General features: G+C 45.8%; 1 protein-coding gene across 1 annotated transcript in view; it reads right to left on the bottom strand.

Annotated features, from left to right (window-relative positions):
* Window positions 1-23,442, bottom strand: part of TRPM7 (transient receptor potential cation channel subfamily M member 7) — a 431,707-nt gene that overhangs the window by 257,100 nt on the left and 151,165 nt on the right. The window contains exon 2 of the mRNA XM_063925998.1: window positions 9,471-9,550. Within this exon, the coding sequence (XP_063782068.1) occupies window positions 9,471-9,550 (80 nt within the window). The remainder of the gene's footprint in view (window positions 1-9,470; window positions 9,551-23,442) is intronic.

A 23,442-nucleotide genomic window follows, 5' to 3' on the forward strand; every position in this document is an offset into this window, starting at 1 on the left:
GCGGCCCCCCACCGTATCTGGCTACACCTGTGGAGCACCCGCGTCATGGTGTGTACTCACAGGAGGCGGGGGAAGAATCTTGATTCTGGGAACAGGCTGACTGGTGCAGCTTTTTCCCTCTACCCTTGTCTCTGTACAGAAAGGAAGCGCCATTTGACCCGCTTGCTTTTCTGAAGCCGAAAGGACTGTACCTTTTTCTGTGAGGAAACCTGGAGGTAAAATTATTTCTTCCCAGCAGTTGCTGTGGATACGAGGTCCCAGAGACCATCCCCAAATAATTCCTCACTCTTATAAGGCTCTCTATGCGCTTTTTAAGTCAGCATCACCTGTCCAGTGACAGGTCTCTAATACCCTCCTGACAGAATGGACATTACATTTATTTTGGATGCCAGCCGGCAAAATATCCCTCTGTGCATCCCCCATATATAAGACAACGTCTTTAATATGTTTTTATGTTTGCCAACTATTATCCCTGTTTGACAGGGTCACCAACCACGCTGCAGCAGCACTATCTGCAGGTCTCAGTCTAGTACCTGAGTGTGTAAATACAGACTTCAGGATAGCCTCCTGTTTTTTTTATCAACAGGTACCTATTAAAGTGGCCGTATCCTAAGACGGCAGTGCCACCTTTTTTGACAAACGTGTGAGCGCCTTATCCACCCTAGGGGATATCTCCCAGCGTAACTTATCCTCCTGGCGGGAAAGGGTACGCCATCAGTAACTTTTTATAAATTACCAGTTTCTTAACGGGGGAACCCACGCTTTTCACACACTTCATTTATTCATCTGATGGGGGAACAAAACACTGCCTGTTTTTTCTCCCCAAACCTAAAACCCATTTATAGAGGTTAAAGTCAGAAATGTATAAAACATTTTTTATTGCCGGGATCAAGTCACGGATTGGATTGTGTATATGTCTCCACCTTGTCGACACTGGAGTCAGACTCCGTGTCGACATCTGTGTCTGCCATCTGAGAGAGCGGGCGTTTTTGAGCCCCTGATGGCCTTTGAAACGCCTGGGCAGGCGCGGGCTGCGAAGCCGGCTGTCCCACAGCTGTTACGTCATCCACCCTTTTATGTAAGGAGTTGACACTGTCGGTTAATACCTTTTACCTCTCTATCCACTCTGGTGTCGGCCCCACAGGGGGCGACATCACATATATCGGCCTCTGTTCCGTCACCATATAAGCCTCCTCATTCAACATGTCGACACAGCCGTACCGACACACCGCAGACACACAGGGAATGCTCTAAACGAGGACAGGACCCACAAAAGCCCTTTGGGGGGACAGAGTGAGAGTATGCCAGCACACACCAGAGCGCTATATACTGCAGGGACTAACTGAGTTATGTCCCCTATAGCTTTATATCTATATATATATATAATGTATACTGCGCCTAAATTTAGTGCCCCCTCTCTCTTTTTTTAACCCTTGTAGACTGCAGGGGAGAGCCAGGGAGCTTCCCTCCAACGGAGCTGTGAGGGAAAATGGCGCCAGTGTGCTGAGGAGATAGGCTCCGCCCCTTTTTCGCGGCCTATTCTCCCGTTTTTTATGGACTTCTGGCAGGGGTATTTACCTCATATATAGCCCCGGGGCTATATATTGAGGTATTTTTGCCAGCCAAGGTGTTTTTATTGATGCCTCAGGGCGCCCCCCCCCAGCGCCCTGCACCCTCAGTGACCGGAGTATGAAGTGTGTGAGAGGAGCAATGGCGCACAGCTGCAGTGCTGTGCGCTACCTTGGTGAAGACTGAATCTTCATGCCGCCGATTTTCCGGACCATCTTCTTGCTTCTGGCTCTGTAAGGGGGACGGCGGCGCGGCTCCGGGACCGAACATCAAGGCTGGGCCTGCGGTCGATCCCTCTGGAGCTAATGGTGTCCAGTAGCCTAAGAAGCCCAATCCTGCTGCAAGCAGGCGAGTTCGCTTCTTCTCCCCTTAGTCCCTCGCTGCAGTGAGCCTGTTGCCAGCAGGTCTCACTGAAAAGAACAAATTCTAAGACTATAACTTTCTAAGAGCTCAGGAGAGCCCCTAGTGTGCATCCAACCTCGGCCGGGCACGAAATCTAACTGAGGCTTGGAGGAGGGTCATAGTGGGAGGAGCCAGTGCACACCAGGTAGTCTAAGATCTTTCTAGAGTGCCCAGCCTCCTTCGGAGCCCGCTATTCCCCATGGTCCTTACAGAGTTCCCAGCATCCACTAGGACGTTAGAGAAATTATGTTTTTGTGCCAAATTTATGTGCCCCCCCCTCTCTTTTTACCCTCTTCTACCGTGAATCTGCAGGGGAGAGCCTGGGGAGCTTCCTCTCAGCGGAGCTGTGGAGAGAAAATGGCGCTGGTGAGTGAAGAAGCCCCGCCCCCTCGCGTTTCTGTACACTATTATGGCGGGGGCTCATACATATATACAGTGCCCAACTGTATATATGTGTAACTTTTGCCAAGAGGTCCTAATTGCTGCCCAGGGCGCCCCCCTCCTGCGCTCTGCACCCTACAGTGACCGGAGTATGTGGGTGTAGTGTGGGAGCAATGGCGCACAGCTGCAGTGCTGTGCGCTACCTCAGTGAAGACTGGAGTCTTCTGCCGCCGATTTCGAAGTCTTCTTGCTTCTTTCACCCGGCTTCTGTCTTCCGGCTCTGCGAGGGGGACGGCGGCGCGGCTCCGGGATCGGACGACAAAGGGTGAGATCCTGTGTATGATCCCTCTGGAGCTAATGGTGTCCAGTAGCCTAAGAAGCAGGACCTATCTTCAGAGAGTAGGGCTGCTTCTCTCCCCTCAGTCCCACGATGCAGGGAGCCTGTTGCCAGCAGATCTCCCTGAAAATAAAAAACCTAACAAAATACTTTCTTATAGCAAGCTCAGGAGAGCTCACTAAATAGCACCCAGCTCGTCCGGGCACAGATTCAAACTGAGGTCTGGAGGAGGGACATAGAGGGAGGAGCCAGAGCACACCAGAATACAAATTCTTTCTTAAAGTGCCCATGTCTCCTGCGGAGCCCGTCTATTCCCCATGGTCCTTACGGAGTCCCCAGCATCCACTAGGACGTTCGAGAAATATATATATATATATATATATATATATATATATATACACACATATATATATATATATATATATATATATATATATATATATATATATATATATTGCAGCATCAACATTTCTTACTATATCATATCACCAAATGTCCTCAAAAATGAAGGTAGCCTTGTCCATTAAGAACAGATTCCACAAACAGTTATGCTATTTCTAACCGGTGACCCCTTCCACCGACATACCACACAGAAGACAAGTTCTATAAATAACCTATCAAACTAGGTTTAAAAATAAAATCAGGATTATACTTATAAGTGCTGTGGAAAGTGAACACCTTTCACAAGTACTCATTTGCAAGTTTCCATTATACCTGCAATTATGCCTCCGGGACAGGCTATACTAGATAAGCAGAAAGTAACTCCCTCTGTCTGACATGTAGATAACTAAAACATCCAATAACACTTTCTTAGCAAGTATCATGTTCCATCAGGTGCCTCTTCCGGTGTGATCTCACACCCCTGACAAGTCTGAATGTTACAATTCCCCTCTTCTATCTCCATAAGGAAGATAGTGGCTTCTGCTTCTTCTAGTGAAGGGAAACAACCCAGACTTCTACTAATAATAGTGTTTTCTCTAACGTCCTAGTGGATGCTGGGGACTCCGTCAGGACCATGGGGAATAGCGGGCTCCGCAGGAGACAGGGCACATCTAAAAAGCTTTTTAGGTCACATGGTGTGTACTGGCTCCTCCCCCTATGACCCTCCTCCAAGCCTCAGTTAGGTTTTTGTGCCCGTCCGAGAAGGGTGCAAACTGGATGGCTCTCTTAAGGAGCTATTTAGTAAAGTTTTTTTTTAGGTTTCTAATCAGTGATTCCTGCTGGCGACAGGATCACTGCAACGAGGGACTTAGGGGAGAGACTGGCAACTCACCTGCGTGCAGGAGGATTGAAGTCTTAGGCTACTGGACACTGAGCTCCAGAGGGAGTCGGAACACAGGTCAGCCTGGGGTTCGTCCCGGAGCCGCGCCGCCGATCCCCCTTACAGACGCTGAAGAAAGACGGCGGAACGGAGGTCCGGAAACAGGCGGCAGAAGACTTCACAGTCTTCAGAGAGGTAGCGCACAGCACTGCAGCTGTGCGCCATTGTTGTCACATGGCTCACTGACACGGTCACGGAGGGTGCAGGGCGCTGCTGGGGGCGCCCTGGGCAGCAATATAAATACCTATTTGGCAAATAAATACATCACATATAGCCATTAAGGCTATATGTATGTATTTTAACCCAGGCCAGTTATTAAAAAACCGGGAGGAAAAGCCCGCCGAAAAGGGGGCGGAGCTTATTCTCCTCAGCACTCAGCGCCATTTTCCTGATCAGCTCCGCTGGTGAGGAAGGCTCCCACTCTCCCCTGCACTGCACTACAGAAACAGGGTTAAAAGAGAAGGGGGGCATAAATTGGCGATATAATGATATATTAAGAGCGCATATATAGAAACAACACCTTCTAGGGTTGTTATATACATTATGGCGCTTTTGGTGTGTGCTGGCAAACTCTCCCTCTGTCTCCCCAAAGGGCTAGTGGGTCCTGTCCTCTATCAGAGCATTCCCTGTGTGTGTGCTGTATGTCGGTACGTGTGTGTCGACATGTATGAGGAAAATGTTGGTGAGGAGGCGGAGCAAATTGCCTGTAATGTTGATGTCACTCTCTAGGGAGTCGACACCGGAATGGATGGTCTACTTATGGAATTACGTGATAATGTCAACACGCTGCAAGACGGTTGACGACATGAGATGGCCGGCGGACAAATTAGTACCGGTCCAGGCGTCTCAGACACCGTCAGGGGCTTGTAAAAACGCCCATTTACCTCAGTCGGTCGACAGACACAGACATGGACACTGACCCCAGTGTCGACGGTGAAGAAACATACGTAATTTTCCTTTAGGGCCACGAGTTACATGTTAAGGGCAATGAAGGAGCTGTTACATATTTCTGATACTACAAGTACCACAAATAAGGGTATTTTGTAGGGTGTGAATAAACTACTTGTAGTTTTGCCTGAATCAGATAAATTAAATGAAGTGTGTGATGATACGTGGGGTTCCTCCGATAGAAAGTTATGGGCGGTATACCCTTTCCCGCCAGAAGTAAGGGCGAGTTGGGAAACACACCTTAGGGTGGATAAGGCGCTCACACGCTTATAAAAACATGGCGTTACCGTCTCTAGATACGGCCGCCCTCAAGAAGCCAGCTGATAGGAAGCTGAAAAATATCATGACAGTATATACACACATACTGGTGTTATACTACGACCAGCAATCGCCTCAGCCTGGATGTGCAGCGCTGAGGGGGCTTGGTCGGATTTCCTGACTGAAAATTTTGATACCCTTGACAGGGACAAGATTTTATTGACTATAGAGCATTTTAAGGATGCATTTCTATATATGCGTGATGCGCAGAGGGATATTTGCATTCTGGCATCAAGAGTAAATGTGATTTACATATCTGCCAGACGAAGACACGACAGTGGTCAGGTGAGGCAGATTCCAGACGGCATGTGGAAGTATTGCCGTATAAAGGGGCGGTCCATCGGACCTGGTGGCCATGGCAACAGCTGAAAAATCCACTTTTTGTTACCCCGAATCACATATCGGCAAAAAAGGACACAGTCTTTTCAGTCTCAGTCCTTTCGTCCCCATAGGGGCAGGCGGGCAAAGGCCAGTCATATCTGCCCAGGGGTAGAGGAAAGGGAAGAAGACTGCAGCAAGCAGCCCATTCCCAGGAACAGAAGCCCCTCACAGCTTCTGCCAAGTCCGCAGCATAACGCTGGGGCCGTACAAGCGGACTCAGGTGCGGTAGGGGGTCATCTCAAGAGTTTCAGTACGCAGGGGGCTCACTCGCAAGGGAACTCCGGGATCCTACATGTAGTATCCCAGGTGTACATTGGAAATTCGAGACATCTCCCCCTCACACAATTCACAGGCTGTATTCCCAGCAGGTGATAATCAAAGTACCCCTCTTACAACATGGAAGGGGGTAGTATTCCACACTATATTGTGGTACTGAAGCCAACCGGCTCGGTGAGATCTGAAATATTTGAACACTTACATACAAGCGTTCAAATCAAGATGGAGTCACTCAGAGCAGTGATAGCGAACCAGGAAGAAGGGGACGATATGGTGTCACTGGATATCAGGGACGCTTACCTACAGGTCCAAATTTGCCCTTCTCTCCAAGGGTACTTCAGGTTCCTGGTACAGAACTGTCACTATCAGTTCAGACGCTGCCGTTTGGGTTGTCCACGGCGCCCCGGGTCTTTACCAAGGTAATGGCCGGAATGATGATTTTTCTTAAAAGGAAACATGGACGCTTTCCTGATAAGGGCAAGGTCCAGAGAACAGTTGGAGGTCGGAGTAGCACTATCTTAAGTAGTTCTACGTCAGCACGAGTGGATTCTAAATATTCCAAAATCGCAGCTTTTTCCGATGACACGTCTACTGTTCATAGGGATGATTCTGGACACAGTCCAGAAAAACGTGTTTCTCCCAGTGGAGAAAGCCAGGGAGTTATCCGAGCTAATCGGGATCCTCCTAAAACCAGGAAAAGTGTCAGTGCATCATTGCACAAGAGTCCTGGTAAAAATGGTGGCTTATTACGAAGCAATTCCATTCGGCAGATTTCCCGCAAGAACTCTTCGGTGGGATCTGCTGGACAAATAGTCCGGATCGCATCCTCAGATGCATCAGCGGATAACCCTATATCCAAGGACAAGGGTGTCTCTCCTGTGGTGATTACAGAGTGCTCATCTTCTAGAGGGCCGCAGATTTGGCATTCAGGATTGGATGCCGGTGACCACGGAGGCCAGCCTGAGAGGCTGGAGAACAGTCACACAGGGAAAAAATTTCCAGGGAAGTGTGATTAAGCCTGGAGAATTCTCTCTGCATAAATAAGCTTAGAGCAAATTTATAAGGCTCTAAACTTAGCAAGACCTCTGCTTCAAGGTCAGCCGGTATTGATCCAGTGGGATAACATCACGGCAGTCGCCCACGTAAACAGAAAGGGCGGCACAAGAAGCGGGAGGGCAGTGACAAAACTGCAAGGATTTTTCGCTAGGCGGAAAATCATGTGATAGCACTGTCAGCAGTGTTCTTTCCGGGAGTGGACGACTGGGAAGCAGACTTCCTCAGCAGGCATGACCTCCACCCGGGAGAGTGGAAACTTCATAGGGAAGTTTTTCAGCATGATTGTGGATCGTTGGCAAAGACCAAAGGTGGACATGATAGCGTCCCGCCCGAAAAACGGGACAGGTATTCCGCCAGGTCATGAGACCTTCAGGCGATAGCTGTGGATGTTCTGGTAACACCGTGGGTGTACCAGTCAGTGTATGGGTTCCCTCCTCTGTTTCTCATAACCAAGGTATTGAGAATTATAAGACATAGAGGAGTATGAACTATACTAGTGGTTCCGGATGGGCCAAGAGGGACTTGGTACCCGGAGCTTCAAGAGATGCTCACAGAGGACTAAGGGCCTGGGGAGCTAAGAAGGGACTTGCTTCAGCAAGTACCATGTCTTTTCCAAGAATTACCGCGGCTGCGTTTGACGGCATGGCGGTTGAATACCGGATTCTGAAGGGAAAAAGGCATTCCATAAGAGGTCATACCTACCTTGGTCAAAGCCAGGAAGGAGGTGACCGCACAACGTCATCACCACATGTGGTGAAAATATGTTGCGTGGGTAAGGCCAGGAAGGCTCCACGAAGGAAATTCAACTAGGTCGATTCTGCACTTCCTGAAAACAGGAGTGTTTTGAGCCTCAAATTGGGGTTCATTAAAGATTTAAATTTCGGCCCTGTAGATTTTCTTCCAGAAAAAATTGACTTCAGTTCCTGAAGTCCAGATTGTAAAGGGTGTATTCCATATACAGTTCTTTTGTGCCTCTAGGGGCACCGTGAGATCTCAACATAGTGTTGGGATTCCTTAAAATCATATTGGTTTGAACCGCTCAAATCTGTGGATTTGAAATATCTCACATGGAAAGTGACCATGCTGTTGACCAATATCTCACATGGAAAGTGACCATGTTGTTAGTCCTGGCCTCGGCCAGGCGATTGTCAAAAAGAATGGGCGGTTTTGTTTTACAAAAGCCCATATTAGGATTTTCCATTTGAACAGGGCAGAACTGGGACTCGTCTCCAGTTTCTTCCTAAAGGGGTGTCAGCGTTGTCACCTGAAACAACCTATTGTGGTGCCTGCGGCTACTGGGGACTTGGAGGACTCCAAGTTACTAGACGTTGTCAGGGCCCTAAAAATATATATATATATATATATATATATATATATATATATATATATATATATATATATATATATATATATATATATATATATATATATATATATATATAGTTAGGACGGCTGGAGTCAGAAAGTCTGACTTGCTGTTTATATTGTATGCACCCAACAAGCTGGGTGCTCCTGCTTCTAAGCAGTCTATTGCACGCTAGATTTGTAGTACAATTCAGCTTGCACATTCTGTGGCAGGCCTGCCACAGCCGAAATATGTAGATGCCCATTCCACAAGGAAGGTGGCCTCATCCTGGGCGGCTGCCCGAGGAGTCTCGGCATTATAACTTTGCCGAGCAGCTACGTGGTCAGGGGAGAACACGTTTGTAAAATTTTACAAATTTGATACTCTGGCTAAAGAGGACCTGGAGTTCTCTCATTCGGTGCTGCAGAGTCATCCGCACTCTCCCGCCCGTTTGGGAGCTTTGGTATAATCCCCATGGTCCTGACGGAGTCCCCAGCATCCACTAGGACGTTAGAGAAAATAAGAATTTACTTACCGATAATTCTATTTCTCGTAGTCCGTAGTGGATGCTGGGCGCCCATCCCAAGTGCGGATTGTCTGCAATGCTTGTACATAGTTATTGTTACAAAAATCGGGTTATTACTATTGTTGTGAGCCATTTTTTCAGAGGCTACTTCGTTTTGTTATCATACTGTTAACTGGGTTCAGATCACAAGTTGTACGGTGTGATTGGTGTGGCTGGTATGAGTCTTACCCGGGATTCAAGATCCTTCCTTATTGTGTACGCTCGTCCGGGCACAGTACCTAACTGAGGCTTGGAGGAGGGTCATAGGGGGAGGAGCCAGTACACACCATGTGACCTAAAAAGCTTTTTAGATGTGCCCTGTCTCCTGCGGAGCCCGCTATTCCCCATGGTCCTGACGGAGTCCCCAGCATCCACTACGGACTACGAGAAATAGAATTATCGGTAAGTAAATTCTTATTTACTGCTATATAACAAGGTCAATAGTACCAGAATGCAGAAATAATGTTTAGAATGCATGTAACTGTACTGTAAGCAATACCAAAACATAAAATATAACATACATTCATAAATGACCACATAGTACATCATAATAAGCATAACAAGATTTTACCTGTGTGGGTCCTTTGAACTTGGAATAATATAGATACATTCCCTCTTGGTGAAAGTATTTTCGATCCAAGATTTCTGGGACTAAAAGAAAGTAAGGGGTGGGAAGAATTAATGACTAATCTATTATGTACGAATACCAATGGTTCGTTTACATATATACTCTGTTAATGCGCTTTGCAGCCACTAATGCCTGAGAAACGCATTAAATAGGTTGAATGATTTTTATGTACTCGTTTCCATTAGGGTGTTATAAAATATTAGCACCTGGAATTAACGATTTGTCATGAGTTACGTCATGATACCAGTATGATGCCTCAAAAGTGCATAGAAAACATGTTAAAATTAAATCTAAAATGCATATTTCATTTTATGGGTATTACTCCTATTCCCAGCGCATAGGTGTGATTTAAACGGAAATATAAATGCATCTTATGAATAAGAACATATTTTAAAACATTTACAGGCTCTGCTGATGCCACTGGCGAACATGCCTTTATTTCAGTAGGAAACACTGGCAAGTCTTCACAACCCTTGTAGAGTTACTAAGACCACAACAATTTGCAAATTGCCAATTAAGCAGTAGTTAAACATGAGGAGGGGAGGATTTAATTGCAGGTGACAACTCGTATTGGCATGAAGAGCTTTCACTTTTTGTGAAAGGTGGTTATCGGCCAATTCAATTGCAGGTGAAGTTAGCACACATCAATCAATCATTGGGGTCAATTCTATTCAGCGACAGTTGAATAGCGCCGGGAGTTAGCTCCCGTCGTTATTCAATTCAGCTCATGTTAAGTCGGCGAAGGCCCGTTCTCGCCGACTTAACAGGTTGAATTGTCGGGAGAACGGGCATTCTCCGACTTAACTCCCCACCGCGAGGCTGATTGCCGACAGAATCAGCCTCGCGCCGGCCACGCGGCATCACTTTTGTCGGATTTCCTCTCTCATCCCCCGGGGGTGACAGAAGAATTCCCGATAATTGGTGTCAATTGGCGCTGTATTGAATAGTGCCGGAAGCTAACTCCCGACGCTATTCAACTGTTGCTGAATAGAACTGACCCCATTGTGTTTAACCGTATTTTTTTACACCACCTCCTGGCAGGTGAAAAATCTCTATTTTATAGGTAAAAATGTCAGGACTTGGTACAGAACCACTGGGACACCCTCACTAAATGATCAATTAGCCATTTTAAATGTTGTAATTATCTTAATTTGCCCAAGAATAATGCTATTTTTGGGGTGAAATTTGCAGGAAAATTGGTTAATTGATATGGAAAACATATATGGGGGTGCTGGGGGTTTTTTAAAGATTTTTTAAACATATACTTATAACCCCTTTCCCATAGAAAATCAAATTGCTGGGTCAAGCATTTGAACCTGGTAATTTGTCAAAACAACCCGGGACCTTTTCTGTGTGAAAGGGGTTATAGGCTGGGACCAAATAAAATATATGCTGCAAATGCCAGGTAAAAGCAGAGACTTTCAGCACTGTCTGTCTGAAAGTGGTATTACAGGCATTTTTATGCATCCCTCATTTAAGTAGAGCACTTATTTTGCAGAAACACTTGCTTTCTTTAAGTTTTTCACTGCTGTAGAAAAATGCTTATAGCGGGCATTTGACACAATTTAAAAACACAAATACTTTTTTTGTGGCCGCTAATAGACTTCTATACGGTTATTCAATATTAGTTTGTTTTTTTGGGGGGTAAAGGCAGATTTTCTAATTTTCTCCTATGCCTAACACATGTAAAACCAGCAAGTCACCAATAACCATTCAGTTTTCATAACAAATGTCTATAAAAGGTACATTATCCTTAATAACAAATGCAGATTTGTTAATAGGATTTGCTTTTTTTTTTTGCAACTTAAAATATGTCTGTGAGCGAACTATATTATCCAAGGTATAAAATAAAAATGTTATGAAGTAGAACATGAAACACACAAAAAAAAAAAAGCAGACATGCAAATAAAATGCATTGCATAAACAGTATGTTATTTAAATGCCTAATAAGGCGTTATTTAAGTACATCTATATCATTCTAAAATGGATGTAATTTCAAGTAAAATTACAATGTTGAAGCGTTTTATAGGAGCTCATAACCACTCAGACGTCCTAATTTGACACCATGAGGCTATACTTAAAGTTTCAGGAAAAACAAATAAATGTTACCATGAGCTGAGAATGCTTAACAAACTGCAAACCCCACATAAGAAGTGCTGAATACAGAAGTAAGAAAATTATATTCTATCACATTCTCCGCTATAGCTGGGAAGCTGCCAGCATGGAGAGCTCAGACACTACCCCTGCACATTACATAACAAACTATCTAATGTTAAAAAATCCCATTTACCTTTCCTGAAGTCATCCACATTGAAATGCAGATTATAAATTATATAGTAAAGCAAGACTTAACAAGCATAAAACAGCATAATATTGTTTAAATGTATGTAACATTAATCATTATTACGCCGCAAACAGTATTTGTGTGTGATTCAATTGTACAGTGAGCCTAAGGGGTATATGCAATTGCGGTCGAATTGCCGAAAATGTCGAAAAACAAGTCATTTTCGACACAAAAAACCTGTCGAATTTGATTCGACATTTCAATACAGTACTTTTCGACAAAAAACCTGCCGTTTCATTTTCGACTTTTGGCAATTCGACATTTTTCCAATTCGACATGTCTGCAATGTTAAAATGCGGCTTTTCGACAAAAGTATATTCAATTGAAGAATGTCTATTCGACAACAGTGCTTTTCAACAGTCATTTCGTCAATTTCATTCCGCCTCATATTCCTGTCGTGATCTAATAAATTTTTTAAAAACATTCATTTTTTTGGTGCTTTTTTTATTGCTAATAGCATATCTATTTATATTAGAAGGGATTATCTACTTGGTTTGTCCTTAGGAGCCACAAGTATTATTTAACCGATTTTTTAAAAGAATATATATTTTTTTTTACTAACTACAATAATATGGAGAGATCAGTGCATGTTTTTCAGTTGGAAGGGGAGTGAACGTGTTAAAATTCCTGAAAAAAAATGCCTGGGGTCCCCCCACCTTAGCATAACCAGCCTCGGCCTCTTTGAGCCGGTCCTGGTTGTAAAAATACGGTGGAGGAAATGACAGGGGTTCCCCCGTATTTTAACAACCAGCACCGGGCTCTGCGCCTGGTGCCAAAAAATACGGGGGACAAAAGACGTAGGGGTCCCCCGTATTTTTAACACCAGCACCGGGCTCCACTAGCCAGAGAGATAATGCCACAGCCGGGGGACACTTTTATATTGGTCCCTGTGGCCGTGGCATTAAATCCCCAACTAGTCACCCCTGGCCGGGGTACCCGGGAGGAGTGGGGACCCCTTAAATCAAGGAGTCCCCCCCCCCCCCTCAAGCCACCCAAGGGCCAGGGGTGAAGCCCGAACCTGTCCCCCCCCATCCAAGGGCGGCGGATGGGGGGCTGATAGCCAGTGTAAAAAAAATAAGAATTTACTTACCGATAATTCTATTTCTCGGAGTCCGTAGTGGATGCTGGGGTTCCTGAAAGGACCATGGGGAATAGCGGCTCCGCAGGAGACAGGGCACAAAAGTAAAGCTTTCCGATCAGGTGGTGTGCACTGGCTCCTCCCCCTATGACCCTCCTCCAAGCAAGTTAGGTACTGTGCCCGGACGAGCGTACACAATAAGGGAGGAATTTTGAATCCCGGGTAAGACTCATACCAGCCACACCGTACAACTTGTGATCTAAACCCAGTTAACAGTATGATAACAGCGGAGCCTCTGAAAAGATGGCTCACAACAATAATAACCCGATTTTTGTAACTATGTACAAGTATTGCAGATAATCCGCACTTGGGATGGGCGCCCAGCATCCACTACGGACTCCGAGAAATAGAATTATCGGTAAGTAAATTCTTATTTTCTCTATCGTCCTAGTGGATGCTGGGGTTCCTGAAAGGACCATGGGGATTATACCAAAGCTCCCAAACGGGCGGGAGAGTGCGGATGACTCTGCAGCACCGAATGAGAGAACTCCAGGTCCTCCTTAGCCAGGGTATCAAATTTGTAGAATTTAGCAAACGTGTTTGCCCCTGACCAAGTAGCTGCTCGGCAAAGTTGTAAAGCCGAGACCCCTCGGGCAGCCGCCCAAGATGAGCCCACCTTCCTTGTGGAATGGGCATTTACATATTTTGGCTGTGGCAGGCCTGCCACAGAATGTGCAAGCTGAATTGTATTACACATCCAACTAGCAATAGTCTGCTTAGAAGCAAGAGCACCCAGTTTGTTGGGTGCATACAGGATAACAGCAAGTCAGTTTTCCTGACTCCAGCCGTCCTGGAACATATTTTCAGGGCCCTGACAACATCTAGCAACTTGGAGTCCTCCAAGTCCCTAGTAGGTGCAAGGCACCACAATAAGCTGGTTCAGGTGAAACACTGACACCACCTTAGGGAGAGAACTGGGGATGAGTCCGCAGCTCTGCCTTGTCCGAATGGACAAACAGATATGGGCTTTTTTGAGAAAAAACCACCAATTTGACACAAGAGCATGGTCACTTTTCATGTGAGATGCTTCAAATCCACAGATTTGACTGGTTTTAAACCAATGTGATTTGAGGAATCCCAGAACTACGTTGAGATCCCACAGTGCCACTGGAGGCACAAAAGGGGGTTGTATATGCAATACTCCCTTGACAAACTTCTGGACTTCAGGAACTGAAGCCAATTCTTTCTGGAAGAAAATCGACAGGGCCGAAATTTGAACCTTAATGGACCCCAATTTGAGGCCCATAGACACTCCTGTTTGCAGGAAATGCAGGAAACGACCGAGTTGAAATTTCTTTGTGGGGCCTTCCTGGCCTCACACCACGCAACATATTTTCGCCACATGTGGTGATAATGTTGTGCGGTCACCTCCTTTCTGGCTTTGACCAGGGGAGGAATGACCTCTTCCGGAATGCCTTTTTCCCTTAGGATCCGGCTTTCCACCGCCATGCCGACAAACGCAGCTGCGGTAAGTCTTGGAACAGACATGGTACTTGCTGAAGCAAGTCCCTTCTTAGCGGCAGAGGCCATAAGACCTCTGTAAGCATCTCTTGAAGTTCCGGGTACCAAGTCCTTCTTGGCCAATCCGGAGCCATGAGTATAGTTCTTACTCCTCTACGTCTTATAATTCTCAGCACCTTAGGTATGAGAAGCAGAGGAGGGAACACATACACCGACTGGTACACCCACGGTGTTACCAGAACGTCCACAGCTATTGCCTGAGGGTCTCTTGACCTGGCGCAATACCTGTCCCGTTTTTTGTTCAGACGGGACGCCATCATGTCCACCTTTGGTATTTCCCAACGGTTTACAATCATGTGGAAAAAACTTCCCGATGAAGTTTCCACTCTCCCGGGTGGAGGTCGTGCCTGCTGAGGAAGTCTGCTTCCCAGTTTCCATTCCCGGGATGAAACACTGCTGACAGTGCTATCACATGATTTTCCGCCCAGCGAAAAGTCCTTGCAGTTTTTGCCATTGCCCTCCTGCTTCTTGTGTCGCCCTGTCTGTTTACGTGGGCGACTGCCGTGATGTTTTTCCCACTGGATCAATACCGGCTGACCTTGAAGCAGAGGTCTTGCTAAGCTTAGAGCATTATAAATTTACCCTTAGCTCCAGTATATTTATGTGGAGAAAAGTCTCCAGACTTGATCACACTCCCTGGAAATTTTTTCCTTGTGTGACTGCTCCCCAGCCTCTCGGGCTGGGCTCCGTGGTCACCGGCATCCAATCCTGAATGCCGAATCTGCGGCCCTCTAGAAGATGAGCACTCTATAACCACCACAGGAGAGACACCCTTGTCCTTGGATATAGGGTTATCCGCTGATGCATCTGAAGATGCGATCCGGACCATTTGTCCAGCAGATCCCACTGAAAAGTTCTTGCGTGAAATCTGCCGAATGGAATTGCTTCGTAGGAAGCCACCATTTTTACCAGGACCCTTGTGCAATGATGCACTGTTTTTAGGAGGTTCCTGACTAGCTCGGATAACTCCCTGGCTTTCTCTTCCGGGAGAAACACCTTTTTCTGGACTGTGTCCAGAATCATCCCTAGGCACAGCAGACGTGTCGTCGGGATCAGCTGCGATTTTGGAATATTTAGAATCCACCCGTGCTGTTGTAGCAGTATCCGAGATAGTGCTACTCCGACCTCCAACTGTTCCCTGGACTATGCCCTTATCAGGAGATCGTCCAAGTAAGGGATAATTAAGACGCCTTTTCTTCGAAGAAGAATCATCATTTCGGCCATTACCTTGGTAAAGACCCGGGGTGCCGTGGACAATCCAAACGGCAGCGTCTGAAACTGATAGTGACAGTTCTGCACCACGAACCTGAGGTACCCTTAGTGAGAAGGGCAAATTTGGGACATAGAGGTAAGCATCCCTGATGTCCCGGGACACTATATAGTCCCCTTCTTCCTGGTTCGTTATCACTGCTCTGAGTGACTCCATCTTGATTTGAACCTTTGTAAGTGTTCAAAAAAATTTTTTTTTTTAGAATAAGTCTCACCTAGCCTTCTGGCTTCAGTACCACAATATAGTGTGGAATAATACCCCTTTTCTTGTAGTAGGAGGGGTAATTTAATTATCACCTGCTGGGAATACAGCTTGTGAATTTTTTCCCATACTGCCTCCTTGTCGGAGGGAGACCTTGGTAAAGCAGACTTCAGGAGCCTGCGAAGGGGAAACGTCTCGACATTCCAATCTGTACCCCTGGGATACTACTTGTAGGATCCAGGGGTCCTGTACGGTCTCAGCGCCATGCTGAGAACTTGTCAGAAGCGGTGGAACGCTTCTGTTCCTGGGAATGGGCTGCCTGCTGCAGTCTTCTTCCCTTTCCTCTATCCCTGGGCAGATATGATCTTATAGGGACGAAAGGACTGAGGCTGAAAAGACGGTGTCTTTTTCTGCAGAGATGTGACTTAGGGTAAAAACGGCGGATTTTCCAGCAGTTGCCGTGGCCACCAGGTCCGATGGACCGACCCCAAATAACTCCTCTTCCTTTATACGGCAATACACCTTTGTGCCGTTTGGAATCTGCATCACCTGACCACTGTCGTGTCCATAACATCTTCTGGCAGATATGGACATCGCATTTACTCTTGATGCCAGAGTGCAAATATCCCTCTGTGCATCTCGCATATATAGAAATGCATCCTTTAAATGCTCTATAGTCAATAAAATACTGTCCCTGTCAAGGGTATCAATATTTTTAGTCAGGGAATCCGACCAAGCCACCCCAGCTCTGCACATCCAGGCTGAGGCGATCGCTGGTCGCAGTATAACACCAGTATGTGTGTATATACTTTTTATGATATTTTCCAGCCTCCTGTCAGCTGGTCCTTGAGGACGGCCCTATCTATAGACGGTACCGCCACTTGTTTTGATAAGCGTGTGAGCGCCTTATCCACCCTAAGGGGTGTTTCCCAACGCGCCCTAACTTCTGGCGGGAAAGGGTATACCGCCCATAATTTTCTATCGGGGGGAACCCACGCATCATCACACACTTTATTTAATTTATCTGATTCAGGAAAAACTACGGTAGTTTTTTCACATCCCACATAATACCCTCTTTTGTGGTACTTGTAGTATCAGAAATATGTAACACCTCCTTCATTGCCTTTAACGTGTGGCCCTAATAAGGAATACGTTTGTTTATTCACCGTCGACACTGGATTCAGTGTCCCTGTCTGTGTCTGTGTCGACCGACTAAAGTAAATGGGCGTTTTAAAACCCCTGACGGTGTTTTTGAGACGTCTGGACCGGTACTAATTGTTTGTCGGCCGTCTCATGTCGTCAACCGACCTTGCAGCGTGTTGACATTATCACGTAATTCCCTAAATAAGCCATCCATTCCGGTGTCGACTCCCTAGAGAGTGACATCACCATTACAGGCAATTGCTCCGCCTCCTCACCAACATCGTCCTCATACATGTCGACACACACGTACCGACACACAGCACACACACAGGGAATGCTCTGATAGAGGACAGGACCCACTAGCCCTTTGGAGAGACAGAGGGAGAGTTTACCAGCACACACCAAAAACGCTATAATTATATAGGGACAACCTTATATAAGTGTTTTCCCTTATAGCATCTTTTTTATATATTTCTAACGCCAAATTAGTGCCCCCCCTCTCTGTTTTAACCCTGTTTCTGTAGTGCAGTGCAGGGGAGAGCCTGGGAGCCTTCCCTCCAGCCTTTCTGTGAGGGAAAATGGCGCTGTGTGCTGAGGAGATAGGCCCCGCCCCTTTTTCGGCGGCCTCGTCTCCCGCTCTTAACGGATTCTGGCAGGGGTTAAATATCTCCATATAGCCTCCGGAGGCTATATGTGAGGTATTTTTAGCCAAAATAGGTATTCATTTGCCTCCCAGGGCGCCCCCCTCCCAGCGCCCTGCACCCTCAGTGACTGCCGTGTGAAGTGTGCTGAGAGGAAAATGGCGCACAGCTGCAGTGCTGTGCGCTACCTTTAGAAGACTGAGGAGTCTTCTGCCGCCGATTCTGGACCTCTTCTTACTTCAGCATCTGCAAGGGGGCCGGCGGCAAGGCTCCGGTGACCATCCAGGCTGTACCTGTGATCGTCCCTCTGGAGCTGATGTCCAGTAGCCAAGAAGCCAATCCATCCTGCACGCAGGTGAGTTCACTTCTTCTCCCCTAAGTCCCTCGTTGCAGTGATCCTGTTGCCAGCAGGACTCACTGTAAAATAAAAAACCTAAGCTAAACTTTTCTAAGCAGCTCTTTAGGAGAGCCACCTAGATTGCACCCTTCTCGGCCGGGCACAAAAATCTAACTGGCTTGAAGGAGGGTCATAGGGGGAGGAGCCAGTGCACACCACCTGATCGGAAAGCTTTACTTTTGTGCCCTGTCTCCTGCGGAGCCGCTATTCCCCATGGTCCTTTCAGGAACCCCAGCATCCACTAGGACGATAGAGAAAATAGATTTTTTTTTGTAGCAGAACTACAAGTCCCAGCAAGCCTCCCCCGCAAGCTGGTACTTGGAGAACCACAAGTACCAGCATGCGGGGGGGAAACGGGCCTGCTGGTACCTGTAGTTCTACTACAAAAAAAATACCCAAATAAAAACAATACACACACACCGTGACAGTATAACTTTATTAAATACATGCACACCTACATACACACATACTTACCTATGTTGACACGAAGAGCCTGTCTCCTTCTCCACGTAGAATCCACGGGGTACCTGTAAATAAAATTATACTCACAACAATCCAGTGTAGATCGGTCCTCTTGTTTGTAATCCACGTACTTGGCAAAATAAAAAAACGAAAAACACGATCCACGCACTGAAAGGGGTCCCATGTTTACACATGGGACCCCTTCCCCCGACTGGCGGGACCCCCCGTGACTGCTGTCAAAGAGGGTCCCTTCAGCCAATCAGGGAGCGCCACGTCATGGCACTCTCCTGATTGGCTGTGCGCGTCTGAGCTGTCAGTCAGGCAGCGCACTCGAGATACAATGTAGCGCATAGGCGCTCCATTATATCCAATGGTGGGAACTTTGCGGTCAGCGGTAGACCACAAGAGTGACCCCACATAACCTCACGGTTATTTACAGGTACCCCGTGGATTCTACGTGGTGAAGGGGACAGACTCTTCGTGTCAACATAGGTAAGTATGTATGTATGTTGGTGTGCACATATGTAATAAAGTTATACTGTCACGGTGTGTGTGTACGGTTTTTATTTGGGTATTTTTTTGTAGTAGAACTACAGGTACCAGCGGGGCCATTTTCCCCCCACATGCTGATACTTGTGGTTCTCCAAGTACCAGCTTGCGGGGAGGCTTGCTGGGACTTGTAGTTCTGCTACAAAAAACAATATCCTTTTTTTTTTACACTGGCTATCAGCCCCCCATCTGCCGCCCTTGGATGGGGGGGGGGCAGCCTCGGGCTTCACCCCTGGGTGGCTGGAGGGGGGGGGAACCCCTTGATTTAAGGGGTCCCCACTCCTCCCGGGTACCCCGGCCAGGGGTGACTAGTTGGAAATTTAATGCCACGGCCGCAGGGACCAATATAAAAGTGTCAAAGAGCCCGAGGTTAGTTATGCTTAGGAGGGAGGACCCCACGCATTTTTTTTCTGGATTTATTGGATTTATTGAACACTTTTGTGCCGTCCATGAAGTCGAATCCAGGCCATCCACTATTCGTCAATTTGTCCGTTTTTCGACAGCGGGACTGTCGAATCCGTTATTTATTGAATATGTCGAATTCGGGTCCCGGCAGGAGGGTTTCGCCTGTCGAATTGTGTCGAATCCAAAAATGGTCGAATTCCAGCCGGAATTCGACCGCAATTGCATATACCCCTAAATGACCAAACTGGAAAAATCCACCTTATTTGCAACTTGGGCCAAAAGACAGGTGGTAAGAAATGACTGATAACATATCACAAGTCTTCCTTTTACTGTCAGCAATTAAAAGTGTATGCTAGAGAAGAGAATAAAACTTGCCATGTTACTTATTTAATCAGGGAAAGGCTTTATTTAGAAGTGGAAAGGGACAATTTTAAACAATCTAATCAATTCTACAAGTGTCTAAACTAGCAAAAACTGCCAACGTGAAAGCTTTATAGATCCAATTCAGAATGTACACATGCAGTATAAAGGTCCATACACACTGAGCAATTTTGTCTATGAGCGATTTACCTTGAACTGGCAGTAGGAAATTTGACTAACTTTACCAGCGATTTTGATTAAGTGTGCAAGCGATTTTGACTCATTTAAATAGGGAGATGTTTTCACTTTTCCAGTGACATAGTCGATATTGACTTGCCTGCACTGTCTATTTTTCATAGCGACCTAGCGGGGACGCGCATCGCTATCGCTCGGTGTGTACACACAGAGATATGCATCTACTTTCTTAGCGATTTTGACTTGATCGTCAACATTGCTGAGCCATATCGCTCCGTGTGTACACACCTTAAGAAACGGGTGGATAGTTCTTCGTTAAGTATAACTTTTTCTGGGTTCCGGTATGAATGGTCGACCATGTTATGGTCGACAGTCATTAGGTCGACCACTATTGGTCGACATTGACATGGTCGACATGGACACATGGTCGACACATGAAAGGTCGACATGAGTTTTTTAACTTTTTTTGGTGTCGTTTTTTGCGTAAAGTGACTGGGAACCCAAATTAGTGCACCGCGTCCCCTCGCATGGCTCGCTTCGCTCGCCATGCTTCGGGCATGGTGCCTTAGCTTCGCTCGGCACACTTTACCGTTCCAATCGTAGTCCATGTGGATCGTAAAGTATGGAAAAGTTCCCCAAAAGAAAAAAAAGTTAAAAAACTCATGTCGACCTTTTCATGTGTCGACCATGTGTCCATGTCGACCATGTCAATGTCGACCAATAGTGGTCGACCTAATGACTGTCGACCATAACATGGTCGACCATGTGAACGGATACCCTTTTTCTGACATAAGAAGGCAAAAGGCAAGGTAAGACAGTGCTCCCTCCAGAATTCCTAAAGATTAGCCAAAGAAAGACAGACAAGTAACCAGCTGAACACACAACCAAACACAAATGCAGTATAAGGTGTGTCCTTACAGCAGATGACCCAATCCACAAATGTATTACCAAACGACAATAAGCCAAATTGCTGCAACCATTTATGGCATTCAGCAAACAATAGGTCACATTTGTAAAAGGTGAAAAAAACGGTTATCTATAAAACGTGCTGCCACCAAATCTCCCTTTACTGTATGCAATTTACCTTAACAGTAATAGGAATTCAAATATAAACAAAGACCAACATTTGACAAAAGCATTTTTAAAACATAAGAATAATGTAACAAATATCATACCTGCTCCACATATAGCGTAGCTCAGATTCTAGTCTCCCGTATGTCCATGAGTGAACACTATTACTGAAGTTTATAAACAGCACTTAGTACAGGTTGAGTATCCCATATCCAAATATTCCGAAATTCGGAATATTCCGAAATACTGACTTTTTTGAGTGAGTGAGATAGTGAAACCCTTGTTTTTTGATGGCTCAATGTACACAAACTTTGTTTAATACACAAAGTTATTAAACATATTGTATTAAATGACCTTCAGGCTGTGTATATAAGGTGTATATGAAACATAAATGAATTGTGTGCTTAGACTTAGGTCCCATCGCCATGATATCTCATTATGGTATGCAATTATTCCAAAATACGGAAAAATCCGATATCCAAAATACTTCTGGTCCCAAGCATTTTGGATAAGGGATACTCAACCTGTATTTTGCATGCAAAATATTTAATTTGAGGTTTTCAGTTCGGCAGGCAAGAACACATGGAAAGTTGTCTGTTGACCATGTCAAACTGTCCCTTACACCTTACTGACAATAGCCTGAACAGGACTTGCTCATCAGCAATAAATCATACAGGGGAATGTGGAAAGTAATTAGTACTTGGACATGCCGATGCTTGTAGAACTATAAGGACCAGCATGCCTGTGTATACTGTAAAGGTGGCCATCCACTACTCAGACTTGTCTGAACTGCAGATATCATCAGATTTCTCTTGAACTCTCCCAGGAGCTTCCGAGGAATTGAATCTGACCCTGGGCTTAATTTTCACGACATTCACTTCAGATATATCTGATGCAATCTATCATGTGTCAGATCGCATCAGATATATCTGATGCACACATGCTACATGTGATTGATCTGATGCTGCTGCTGCCGCCCCGTACTGTGGTGGGTGGGAATCTGATCAGATACATCTGGAGTAAAAAAAACATTCCGATGTGCACCTGATTTCTTCAGATTCAGATAAATAGTTGGGGCAGCCTCAGAGATCTCTAGTTCAGACAAATCTGACACGGGAGTGCGCATCGGATCGGAAGAGCCATCCAATGTGACACTTTTCTTCAGATTTGACGGTCAGATGCGTCGAAATCTGAAGAAAACTGCCCAAATCGGACTAGTGGATGAGGGCCTTAAAGGTGGCCATCCACTACTCAGACTTGTCTGAACTGCAGATCGCATCAGATTTCTCTTGAACTCTCCCGGGAGCGTCCCGGGAATCGGATCAGACCCTGGCTTTAATTTTCATTACATTCACTTCAGATATATCTGATGCAATATATCATGTGCCAGATCGCATCAGATATATCTGATGCACACATGCTACATGTGATTGATCTGATGCTGCTGCTGCCGCTGTTCCCCCTCTTGGTGGGTGGGAGTGGTCAAGGAGATGCCAGTCAAGTGACGCTTCAGATGAATCTGATCAGATACATCTGAAGTTAAAAAAACAATCCGATGTGCACCTGTTTTCTTCAGATTCAGATAAATAGTTGGGGCAGCCTCAGAGGTCTGTAGTTCAGACATATCTGACACGGGAGTGAGCATTGGATCTGAAGAGCCATCCAATGTGACACTTTTCTTCAGATATGACGGTCAGATGCATCGAAATCTGAAGAAAACTGCCCAAATCTGACTAGTGGATGGGGGCCTTTAGAGTATACCAAATGGTAAAAATAAATCCACTAACATTTTATCTTATTTATTATACATAAATACTAAACCTTTATTTACCACATTATTAGTTGACCTTCCTGAAGTAGCCCATTTGGGGAAAAAAAGGAGACTTATGGTAAGACTTATTGTTAAATCTTTCTGCGAGGTACGCTGGATTCCACAGGGAAAAACATTGGGGTGTAGAGTTGGATCTTGATCCGAGGCACCAACAGGCTAAAGCTTTGACTGTTCCCAGGATGCACTGCACCGCCTTCTCTATAGTCCTGCCTCCAGGCACTGGAGATCAGTTTTGTTAACCAGTCCAATGCAGTAGCAGGTAAGAAAGACTGTAGATGTTAGTCACATAGACCCACATTCTCATGACAGGAGAAGGGACTAGCGGCTAATGCCATAAAAACCCAAAGAAGCTAAGGGGTATATTCAATTAGGGTCAGATCCATTCCG

Source organism: Pseudophryne corroboree, chromosome 6, assembly GCF_028390025.1.
Source record: "Pseudophryne corroboree isolate aPseCor3 chromosome 6, aPseCor3.hap2, whole genome shotgun sequence".
In the NCBI taxonomy this organism is placed as follows: domain Eukaryota; kingdom Metazoa; phylum Chordata; class Amphibia; order Anura; family Myobatrachidae; genus Pseudophryne; species Pseudophryne corroboree.